Here is a 12638-nt window from a genome sequence, read left to right on the forward strand (position 1 = left end):
TGAAGAATCTGGCCATCAATCTTCTGACCTCTACTGACCCCTCCTGATGTAAATAAAATCGTCTAATCACACCCAAAACTCGTGGTAAAAAATGCGTTCCAATACTGAAGAGGTTAAGAATGTAATTTATGAGCTTAGAGATGAAAGCAAAATACTCTTTCAACTTCTTCCTCTTCTTCAATATTATTTCTCACTGGTTTTTTTTCGTAGATACCATTTTTATGTTATCTCTCTCTCTCTCTCTCTCTCTCTCTCTCTCTCTCTCTCTCTCTCTCTCTCTCTCTCTCTCTCTCTCTCTCTCTCTCTCTCTCTCTCTCTCTCTCTCTCTCTCTCTCTCTCTCTCTCTCTCTCTCTCTCTCTCTCTCTCTCTCTCTCTCTCTCTCTCTCTCTCTCCTATCTCCTCATCTCCTTTCCTTATCACCTATAACATGCCTCCCTCCCTTCCCCATGGCCCACCCAAGCTCAGCGAGGCCTACCATGGAGGAAGAGGAGGAGGAGGAAGAGGGGTTACCTGTGCTCACCTTAGGCAATTAAGCAGCAGCCGAAGAGCCCGAAGTCCCCCAAACGAGTCCATTACACCAACAAGAGAAGGAGGAGGAAGAAGACTGGGTTAACACCACTGGGTTACAAGAAGGCCCGGCAGAACCACATTGTTGACAGCGATAAGCGGTGGAGGAGAAGACGGAGGAGGAGTGGAACGCTTGAAGGAGTTTGCTGTTGTCTCTTCCGTTCTGCTCGTGTGGTTTTGCGTTCCCTATGTGGACCTTTCGTCGCCCCTCGTGGGTTTTGATGAGTTTCACGGATGCTTGGCTTTATCTATCTGTCTTTTTTTCATTTTATTTATCTGTTTTTTAGTGTGTTAAGGAGAGGAGTTGTATGTGAGGGAGTTGTATTTATGGGAAGGGGGTGTTAATAGGAGGAGGGGTGGGCGTTTAGTGAGTTTTTTTTTTAAGATTTTTGTTTTCGTTAGTTTTATATTTTATTGAGGTCTGTCTGTTTCTCTCTCTCTCTCTCTCTCTCTCTCTCTCTCTCTCTCTCTCTCTCTCTCTCTCTCTCTCTCTCTCTCTCTCTCTCTCTCTAGCACACACACACTTTTCTCATTTAAATATGCGTTTATTATTTTTTTCTTCAGCTATTTCTTCATTATATATTCATTTTTCGCTAAGTCCACTACTTCTACTACTTCTACTACTACTACTACTACTACTACTACTACTACTACTACTACACAGCATCAACAACAAGAACAATAACAACAACAGCAGGTGCCTCTGATGGGTCGCGGCAATCAGGAATGTGAGGCAAGAGATAAAATAGGCAGAGTAGGTGTCCGCTTATCAGCTTATCGAGGGAGGTAAGGCTGTGACGTCACGACCACGCCAGGGGGAGTGAAGGAGGGCAGCGGGGTTAGGGAAGGAGCACGGAAATAAGGGAAGGAGGTGTAAGAGGCAATGTATGGAGGATAGGAAATAGGAGGAAGAAGAGCAGGAGGAAAGAAGAAAAAGAAAATGTAAATATTGTACGAGGAGGATGAGGATGGAAAACATGAAGAAATAGGAGGAGGAAGTGGTGGTGGTGGTGGTGGTGGTGGTGGTGGTGGTGGAAGGTTCAGAAATGGCATAAGATGAAAGAAATGGCAGAAAGATAGATAGATAGATAGATAAATAGAAAGGAGAGAGAGAGAGAGAGAGAGAGAGAGAGAGAGTGTGTGTGTGTGAGTTAGCTTTTCTCTCGTTTTATCTCTTCTCACTCACACTTGTCATTTGCTCTCTCTCTCTCTCTCTCTCTCTCTCTCTCTCTCTCTCTCTCTCTCTCTCTCTCTCTCTCTAAGCGTATCCCAGCAACGGGCAACTTGGTTCGATATTTGTCCACAGTATGAGAGAGAGAGAGAGAGAGAGAGAGAGAGAGAGAGAGTCCTATGGTGTCTGTTGGTTTAGTAAGCAGTTTATCTTTTTCCTAATGTAACGTTTGCTTATCATTTCATCTCCTTTTCTTCTATCTTTTATTCTCTCTTGTTTCTTTTCTTACTTTAAATACCCTTCCTTTCTCCACTTTTGTTTTCTTATTTCCCTCCTTTCTGTTTCTCTATTCATTTTTTTTTTCAATTTTTCTATTCCATGTTTCATTCCATTTAATCTTTCCTAATTGTCTTCTTTTGTTTCTCTTTTTATTATCCATCCCTTCACATTTTTTCCCGTATTTTTGTTTTTATTCTCCTTTTTCAGTGTTTCTTCAATTTCCTATCTGAACTTCCTCTTGTCTTTTTTTCTTTTTTTCTATATTTTTTTTTTTGTTCCCTTTTGTCGTTTCTTATCTTCATTCCTTTTCTTCTTCTGTGCTTTTTTTTCCATACATTCTTTTCCTTTTTTCCTTTCTATTTCCATATCCTTTTTTTGTCATTTCATTTGCCTTTTTCTCACTTTCCTTCCGTGTATCATATTCTAGTTTTCCTCATTTTCTTTCTTTATTTTTTCTTCTTCCATGTTTTCTTTATATTACTTCCTATATTATCATCTCTTGGCTTCATTTCCCCTTCTTATGATACTCCTTTTCTCTCTCTCCTTCCCTACATCTCGTCTACTCTCACATCCTCTTCGCCTCCATCCCTCTCTTTCTTTCTTCCCTCTCATCTCTCCTGACCTGTGATATCTCGCTGAAGATCTTTGTAGACTCTTGTCAAGATAATATTATGACGTTTCTGTGTGTGTGTGTGTGTGTGTGTGTGTGTGTGTGTGTGTGTGTGTGTGTGTGTGTGTGTGTGTGTGTGTGTGTGTGTGTGTGTGTGTGTGTGTGTGTGTGTGTTATGTTATGCTGTCTGCTTATAGTGGTGAGAGATAGATAGATAGATAGATAGATAGATGGATAAATAGACAGATAGACAGAGAGAGAGAGAGAGAGAGAGAGAGAGAGAGAGAGAGAGAGAGAGAGAGAGAGAGAGAGAGAGAGAGAAACTTTAAAATTCGAATATTAGGAATTCTTGGAAGATTTTGCTTAAGAACTGAGATCATGTAGTTACGCCCAATACTGCCGCAAATATTACCCGCGCGTGAAATCAACGTGAAGCCATAAGCAGAGGCGTTCCTTATTACAGTCAGGCAAACCAAGCATTTGCTTGGGGCTCCCAACTTGCCCAAGAAAAAGCAAGGGCCCCGGGAGTTCACTCCTATTTGGCTCAATCAGTCACTGCACACAGCTGTGACAAGGTGCATAGACCTCAGGAATTTGGCTGTCTGAAATACCCTGAAGGGGCCCCATGCATGAATAGTATCTATTTACATTTCGCATGTCCTGAGGATCACATATAATTTTTTGCTTGTTGCCCCTCGGGAACCTTGGAACGCCACTAGCTGTAACCTTACTTTTTCTTTACCGTGTCAAAACATTCTACATAAATCTTGCAGAAGAGTTAATATTATGTCAGTCTTTCGGAAAGATACAAATAGTTTTGCGGAGGTTTAAGTAAACTTGGAGTTACTTTACGGATAAGAAAATAATCTGATAGAAAAATAAGCAAATAAGAACATCGTATCCGGGATATGGTATCCCTTAAAGGGTGTAAAGGATATAACGAGGATCACATAGACAAAGACGAGAAATAAAAGGTCCAAGCTTGATTAAGTTTCATTCACAAAAGACATGCAAGGAAATGGCGGCAGATGAATGGAGTAGATAGACTCAGTAATCAGATTGCTATTGTTTAGTCAATATGGAGATTCAGAAGAAGGTTAGGCAGTTTTATGGATGTGATTATAGGTGAAGAATAGTGTATTTCATTCAGCGATTGATTGTTTCTTGTTGATTTCCTTATCTGTCTATGTTCTCATGTTACTCCTCCCTTTAAACCAGTAACTCAAAACGTTGCAGAAATGTTTGGTGATATTAAAGAAAATTAAAGAGCATCAAAAAGTCAACATATTTTTTTCATATAGTAGCAAGGAAAGAAGAATACTATTATCATTCACAAGCACTAACGAGGCGAAGGAAGGAAAAATAGTATGGTAATATTTCATGGAATCAGTGACGTGAGAATACAAAGGGAAATGCCTCAATCTGGCGGTGTGCAGGTGGCCTCCCTAAGGCGATGCGTGAAGCTACTGAGGTAAGCTTGCGGTATGCTGAGTATGGGATGAATTTGGGAGAAAAATAACAACAACAATAGTGAATTTCAAGTTACGAGACAATAGATGTATGTGAGATCAGGAAACAGAATTAGATATCTATCATTCCAAAACATTCTACCTTTGAAGTGAATATGAGAAAGTGAATATGAGTCATGATAAGAATCAGACAATAATAGTGAAATGTGATGCATAAACCATGATATGAGATTTTAAGAATGATACGTGTCTGTTATGTGAGAAAAGAAATAACGGTACAAGTTATCCCTCCCTAGTTACCGCTGAAAGAGTGAATGAATATGTCGTAACTGGAAATAAACACAGTAACAGTAGAGTAATATAAGATATATGGGATTTTTAGAATGATACGCGTCTGTCATGTTAGAAGGATGCAATCTATTCCATGACAGTGTGGCATTGAAGCAGTGGGAGAGTATGTGGGATGACAGGAAACCAACACAGTAATAGTAAAGTAAGGTTAGAATTTTATAAGATCTCTGCGAAAAGGATTATATTCTGAAACACATCTGAACCTCACTTCCACAACATTCTAAAGGCTTTATTTGAAGTTATACGGGTTTTCAGGTTATTGTTATGATTGTAATGACATATGGGTGAGACTTCCTTGTTATCAACTAGAAAATCTTGAGAATCTGGCTATCTATGTGGCATTAATAGTTATGATGAAGTTTTAAGCATGTTTTGCGGCTCTTGTAACAAATCAACGATATATATTACGTTACAAGCTGGAGAAACAATCTTGAGAACTGGCTAATCATCTCTGTGAACATTGAAAATAGTTGTGGTGAGAGAGCAAAGCGTTTCAGAATACAGCGAGTAGAAAATAGATACTGGTTGTTCTAGGAGAGTCTACCATTGAAGGAGTGGGATGAGAGTCACGAGAGAAAACGTGTGCAGTACTCACGGGCAGCTTGCTCATCGCAGAGAGTGCCGGCCGCGCCTCTACCACCATCTCGCTGTCGCCTGACCCATACTATGCTCCTGTGTGGTTCATATCTCTCTTTCACTGCTTATGTTTACCCTTAACACTTATCAATTTCAAGCTTATATGTATCGTTGGCTGCTTCTATATTTGTTTTCTAGACTATTTTTTCCTTCACTAATTATGTTTCTTTGCTTTTTCTATCAGTATCACTTTGCTACGTCCTTGTTTTCGTCTCAGTAATGGAAGCGTATGTTCGCTATTCATCGTGGCATTTCATGGTATGTTTAGAACACGAGTTGATAAATGTTTCTGAACCTACGAGTAAGCAATTACAGCATACTTTCTTTAAAATAATATATACATTACATACCTATTTCTTCTATAGGTTGCTTCTCATGTGTGATGTGTTCGCTCCCTCCACTAGAACTCTGAAGTTCTGTCTCGTTCAATTGCCTCCTTATTAAAGCATTATCTGATCTATATTTTTTTCTTTGTTTCATTGCAACTATATTTCATCATCACGCAAAGTGATCCGCACACCAACTCAGTAATTAATTTTGGAAAACAATGAAGTTAAGAGTATTGTCTCAAGTTTGCTTCAAGAAATGATATATTGTCCATGGAAAATTTCGAAGTATTTATCACGTGTGTCTTCACCAACCATCACATGCTATGAAATGTTTTTAATCCTATACTTTCACAAGTAAATATCTTGACGGGAGTAAATGTCATCACGGCTGTAAATGTCTGTTGTATGTTGCCATCCGTCGACACTAATGTCATCGTTATCATAGTGATGACCGTCAGCAGCCAACGTTTCCAGCCACTGGCGTCAGGGATTACATTACAAGATGCTTTTCTACAACTTTTAATTTACTCATCCCTGAACAACTGCCAATAATGGTAATTTATCACCACATTGAAGCACTTCGTCATAACGTGATAATTAATTTCACTTGGTGGCAGTGCGTGAGGCGCGGGACGGGCTGCCTCAGTCACGGCCACCAAGGCCACCCACACTTGTCACCACCGTAACCTGCTGGTGTCGCGCCTCGCCACGGTTGTGTATCGCTCGTCACTTCATGATGTAGACACTCTTGGCTTGCGATGCTGGCATATTCTAGCGTTAAGATTATGTGTTTCCCTTAACGCACTGTCTCAAAGATTATATTTCATAATTACACAAATGTTTGATGAATGATGATGCGCGTCACTTCTTTACTTCCGTACACTGACCTCCCCGTGTCTGGCCGCCACGCCACCACCACCACCACCACGCTCGCTGGCGTGGGATGAAACGAGGACTCGCCAGTGTCCGCCGCGCGCCACTGCCGCCCCTCAGCCTCACCTTCGGGCGGAGGTAACACCGGCAGAGTTATGATCCAAGAGGCGGGAGAGGGGACGCCTCGCCCCACCCCGCACCACCTCACCTCGCCTCTCCCGGCCCGCCCCGCCCCACCTGTCTGCTCTGGGCGGGAAAAATATCACGACGGCACCTTGTAGCAAAGTCGCGCCCAGAGAAACAACAGAAGGAGGAAGAGGATGAGGAGGATGTGTCCCTCGCCACCAGGCCCCACACACTGAGCCCTCGCCCTACCAGCCGATACCATGGGGGGCAAGCAGGAATTTTTCATTGTAATATGATAAAATTACCAAAATACCACATCACGATGCGATTAACAATATTGGAATACCAGACCGTGAGCCCGTCTGGGTAACGCAAGCCTGGGCCCGTTAACTTTCGCTCACCCCTCATAATGAACGATCACCTCGCTTCCCACACCTCTCTTTCTCACCTTATACCCTTCACCGCACCCTCACGCCGTTCACACACCTTCCCATACCTCCACACGCCCTCAGCACCCCTGCTGGACCACACACTCCTAGACGAAATTTACGTGTGAAACGAAGGAAGCATGGAACCAAGACTAGCTGAAGACTCGTGTCGGGCAGCGGTGTTTGACCAGCCAACCAATTCCCGGAGTGGACGAATTCTCCGGGTTAGCGAGCGCGTGTCAAATACCCGACCCCCTGAAGCTGCCAACAACGCAAACACCAGAACCAATCAATCAGTGGCGGAGCTCATCGATCACAGCGCCCCTAGAGACGGTCTCCCGGCTCGTCAGAACCGACCAATATGAAACAGGACGCAGAAGGGGCTCGCGGCGGGTATGAAAGATATGTTATTGGGGGAAGTGCCGCGCGGAGCAGACGTGTTTGCCGGGATAAGTCACATAGTTGAAGTATTGAACAGACGGACCACCCCTCCATCCCCACCCAGCCTCCACTCTCCTCTACCCTCTCCGCCCCTTGTTTTATTGCCTGTACACCCACCCCGCCCACTTTCATTCCAGGAGGGCCTAGACAAGGGGTCGATTCTTCCTCATTCGGGCCACCTAGCTCCCCGGCCTCGTTTCCCTCGCTGCTCCAAGTCCCCCAGCGTCCTTCCTCGTGCATTTGTAAGGATATGTGTAATTTTCTCTTCCTTGTTAGTAGTTACATATGAAAACCGTGAGCGTTAGTTTGACTGAAAGGGACATTACACTCCAAAACCTTTCTCTCTCTCTCTCTCTCTCTCTCTCTCTCTCTCTCTCTCTTAATTAATTTCATGTAAAACGAAAGCAAACATCTGCGGGTACTTTTCTAATAGCTGTGCAGTTAGTAAGCAGAGGTGAATGGTATGCTGTCATCTACATAAGTTGTAGCTTACACTGACAAGAAGGACAACGTCTTGTAGCTTTTATACGTACGCTTTGCGCCCTTTTATACCCTTTCTTGCAATCCCCCCTCAAGATCCCCAAAAGTGGAGATGCCTCTGGCGTTTTGGCTTTGCTAGTTGGAGGACCTGAAGAAATATTATGGTGATTTTCCTTGGAGCAACTACTGCTTTCGTGTCTGAGACCTATCTCTGTGCTGGGCGTATAACAGAGCCGATAGTGTTTGGCATGAGGCGTACATTCCTTACTCTTTCTCTCAACCTAAAACCCTGCAAACACATACTGTTCTCGTGCTATAAATGAAACATAGATAGCCTTCCATCACCTGAATCTCATGTGTTTTAGTTTTCTGATAGAAATCATGCCAAATCTTTTCTCCAACTTGCCAAACACTCCTTGATTAATAGAAAATGTAAAAATATTTTGATATCCAATTCTCTTTGACACTTCTGGCATCTGGCCAAAAACATCTCCAATAACTTCACATCTTCATATTTTCCTTTTTTATTGTATCCTAGTGGCACCTGTTATCTTACCTGTTTCTGAAGATTAACTCTTTTCTCAAACCTTTGCTAGTAACTCTACCTTGGATGAATCTGGGGTTGTTTCTTCCTCTCCTCTCCCACTGACTATCTCATGCCATCGATTAAAATTCTTCGCAATGATCTTTTCCATGTCCTCTCTGGCCTAAACCCTCGGAAGGCTTATGGGACCTGGTGAGGTTCCTCCATTTGTTCTGAAAATCTGTGCTTCTGTGCTTGCACATTGACTAGTCAAACTCTTTCATTCAGTGTATCGACTTATACCTTTCCTTTTTGTTGGAATTTTACCTACATTAAGCCTGTTCCTAGAAAAAGATGACCGTTCTAATCCTTCAAATTACCTCTGTATAGCTTTAATCTCTTACTTGTGTAAAGTTTTTGAATCTATCTCAATACGAAGAATCTTTTAAACTTCAATCAATTCACAATTTTCTATTTAATTACCAGTACAGCTTTCGTCAAGACCGTTCTACTGGTGATCTGGTCGTCTGATCTTCATGGTCATCCTCAGTTAGAGATTTTGGTGAAACCATTACTATTGCCTAAGACCAGTGGTTCTCAACCTTTTTGTCTCCATTCCCCCTCATGAATTCTTAACAATCCTGTGGCTCCACTTCATTAATCTCTCAAATCCCACCCCAACATTGCGCAAACAGTTACAATTTGGAACACATACATTCACACATACACATGCATACGTAACAGTATTGTGCAATTAAGTTTTTTTTTTTATCAGCTTAATCAGTTAAAACGAGAACATTTTCTGCTTGCCAGGACAGAGTTATGCATTTTTCTATTCAGATTTCCAAATTAATTAGAAAAATATAATTTGCAACAGTTCGCCATGGACCACTAAATTCTTGCCATGGCCCCTATGTTGAGAACCATTGTCATAGACATATCAAAAGCTTTTGATAGAGTCAGGCACAGAGCTTTGATCTCCAAACAATCCTCCTACAAGGCCTCTATCCTTTTCTCTGCAACTTCATCTTTAAGGTTTTGTCTCCTAAGCCTACAACAGTTGATTTCCTCAGTCGTCTGTCTTGTCACCCAGTCGCTTCCTACTATTTATCAATGATCTTGTAAACCAAACTCCTTGTCCTATCCATTCCTCCGCTGATGACACCACCCTACACTTTTCATGTCTTTTCAGAGACAACCAACCATTGTAAGGACATCACACAGGGATCCCACAAAACGCCTGATTTCTGATCTCACTAAAATTTCTGATTGGGGCAGAGAAAACGTAGTAGTGTTCATTGCCGTAAGAACTCGAATCCTTCATCTATCAACTCGACACAGCCTTCCAGACAACTATCCCCTCTTTTTCTTTAACACTCAACTATCTCCCTCTTCTACACTGAATATTAGCGATCTGTCTTTTACTAATAATCTAAACTGAAAACTTGACTTTTTTTTTTTTCTCAAGCTGAAACAGCTTCTATGAAGTTAGGCGTTCTGAATCGTCTCCATGGCAGTTTCTTTTTTCTTTTTTTTTTCACTCTTTCTAACAACTAATGGTGTACAGGGGCCTTACCCACCCATGTATGAAGTACTTTTCACGATCATGTATGGCGAGATGCACGCTTACTGCTCTCCCAGATAGAGTGCATGGAATCAAAATCTCTTCGTCTAAGAGTTGGTTTACATGGCGCTGCTTTTTATTCGCTCTAGAGGAGCTTCCTAATTCGCTTGCAAATTCACTGGCGAAAGCGTCTAAAGACGCTGTTTCTTTTATTGGCTAGCGGCTAAGATTATGAATTCACAGCGTCTGCTTGACGCTCCGAAAAAGTTAAATATGTTCAACTTTGCCGCTCGCGTCTAACATTTCAGTAGGGAATAGGTGACTAGTTCAGACGACAACGGCAGTCTGTGAGGTTGATGTGCTTTGCTGCTGAATATATTGCTCAGTTTTCTTTTTATGACGGCACCAAAACTAACTCGAGTGATATTAAATGAAATATTATCCCTCCTTGGGATTATGGAAATTCATCCCGTTATATGGAAAATTAAACTGAAAGACTATTCAAATAAACTACTCTGGGGTGGACAAATAGCACAAATGTTCATCGAAATGCAAACAATAACCTGAAAATGGACGAAGAAGAGTTCAAAGCTTATAAATCAAGTTTGTATTAAGGAACAGAAATACCAGCTTGGAGCACTCTTGTACCAAAGACAATAGCGGCTCACAGTACATCCTGGAATGAGATGACGCTTGGGACTACTTGGAAAATGTTTTGAAACCTCCCTCTTAAAAGAAGTCAAGTCGTAGGAAGATGGAAATACAGATGCAGGGAGAGAGTTACAGAGTTTACCAGTGAAAGGTATGAATGATTGAGAGTACTAGTTAACTCTTGTATTGGAGGGTTGGACAGAATAGGAATGAGAGGAAGAAGAAAGCCTTGTGCATCGAGGCCGCAGGAGGAGGAGAGGCATGCGGTTAGCAGCAGTTAGCATGAAAATAGCGATAAAAGATAGAGAGAGATGCAACATTTCGGAGGTGAGAAAGAGGCTGAAGACAGTCAATCAGAAAAGAGGAGTTGATGAGACGTAAAGCTTTTGATTCCGCCCTATCGAGTAAAACTGTGTGAGTGGGACATGCGAAAAGTACTCCATACAAGGACGGACAAGGCCCTTGCACAGAGTTAGCAGTTGGAGGGGCGAGAAAAATTGGCAGATACGCCGCAGAACGCCTGACTTCATGGAAGCTAATTAGCAAGAGATGAGATTTAAAGTTTCCAGTTAAGATTATGAGTAAAGGACATACCAAGGATATTCAGTGTAGAAGAGGGAGACAGTTGAGTGTCATTGAAGAAGAGGGGATAGTTGTTTGCACCGTATGAGGGCAGTTTTGAAATCAAAGCTTTGTGCCAGACAGACTCTATCAAAAGCTTTTGATATGTGTAACGCGACAGCAAAAAGTTTCACCGAATTCTCTAGAAGAGGATGACCAAGACTCAGTAAGGAAAACCAGATGACGTTGATGGAACCCATACTGGCGATCAGATAGAAGATTGTGAAGTGACAGATATTTGAGAATCTTGCTATTGAGGATAGACTCAAAAACTTTAAACAAGCAAGAGATTAATGCTATAGGACGGTAGTTTGAGGGATTAGAATGGTCACCCTGTTAAGGAACAGGCTGAATGTAGGTAAACTTCTAGCAAAAGGGAAAGGTAAAAGTCGGTAGGCATAGCTGAAAGAGTTTGGCCAGACAAGGTGCAAGCACGGAAGCACAGTTTTTGAGAACAATAGGAGGGACCTCATCAGGTCCATAAGCCTTCCGAGGGTTTAGGCCAGTGAGGGCATGGAAAACATCATTACGAAGACATGATATAGTCAGAGGAAGGAGGAGAGGAAGGGATAAGCCCAGAGTCATCCAAGGTGGAGTTATTATTAAAAGTTGGAGAGAAGAGTTCAGTTTTAGAGACAGAAGAGATGGCAGTGGTGCCATCAGGATGAAATAAAGGATAGAGAGATGAAGAAGTAAAGTTATTGGAGAAGTCACGAGGGGAATTAGAATTTGAAAGATTTTGACATTTTCTATTTATGAAGGAGTGTTTGGCAAGTTGAAGAACAGACTTGGCATGATTCCGGGCAGAAATATAAAGTGCGTGAGATTCATGAGATGGAAGGCTCAAGTACCTTATGTGGGCAACCTCTCTATCTTGTATAGCACGAGAACAGGCTGTGTTAAACCAAGGTTTCAATTGAAGGTTTAGGTTTTTTCTTTTCTATACCATGTGGACTTTTTCACTGGAATTTATGGGCTAAAGGGGATACTTTTTGGGGTACCTCCTATCTCAAAGCCCACCCACTAGGAAACCGTTGCCCCAAGTGAGGACCGTGGACCGTGGACAGGATTCGAACCCGTGCGCTTGGACCCCAAAACACGCATGGTTCCACTGTACCACGACGGCCCCAAAAAGAGAATGAGGAATGTGTATCAATTTTGCTCAAATATCTATGCATATACTCTATAAATCATGACTGTTCCATTTTACTCGAATGTACCACACACCAAAGATGTCTCCACATCTGCTGTGTGATTGCCCTCTCACCCAACCGAAAGCGATGACTAATGTGGCAGCGGGACATGCGTGCACGCGTACTAGAACGCTCGTGAATGCTCTCATACCCACTAGTAACCATTAGGGACATGTGCGTCATGAAGAATCCGTTCTTGTTGGCTTCTGCCATATTATCTTTCTTCCTCCTTCCTCACTTTCATGTAATCGTTTCCTGTTAATTTGAAATTTTCCTTATTTCTCGGATTTATGTTTTTCTTCCATTTTTTCAATGCTTCGTCCCT

The 12638-nt window shown here is 42.1% G+C and overlaps 1 protein-coding gene across 1 annotated transcript in view; it reads right to left on the reverse strand.

Moving 5' to 3' along the window:
• Positions 1-6657, reverse strand: part of LOC123504574 (transcription cofactor vestigial-like protein 2) — an 84891-nt gene extending 78234 nt beyond the window's left edge. Inside the window, exon 1 of the mRNA XM_045255191.1 lies at positions 5044-6657. Within this exon, the coding sequence (XP_045111126.1) occupies positions 5044-5091 (48 nt within the window). The 5' untranslated portion in view covers positions 5092-6657. The remainder of the gene's footprint in view (positions 1-5043) is intronic.
• Between the last annotated feature and the right edge of the window lie 5981 nt (positions 6658-12638).

Source organism: Portunus trituberculatus, chromosome 16 (assembly GCF_017591435.1).
Source record: "Portunus trituberculatus isolate SZX2019 chromosome 16, ASM1759143v1, whole genome shotgun sequence".
Lineage (NCBI taxonomy): Eukaryota > Metazoa > Arthropoda > Malacostraca > Decapoda > Portunidae > Portunus > Portunus trituberculatus.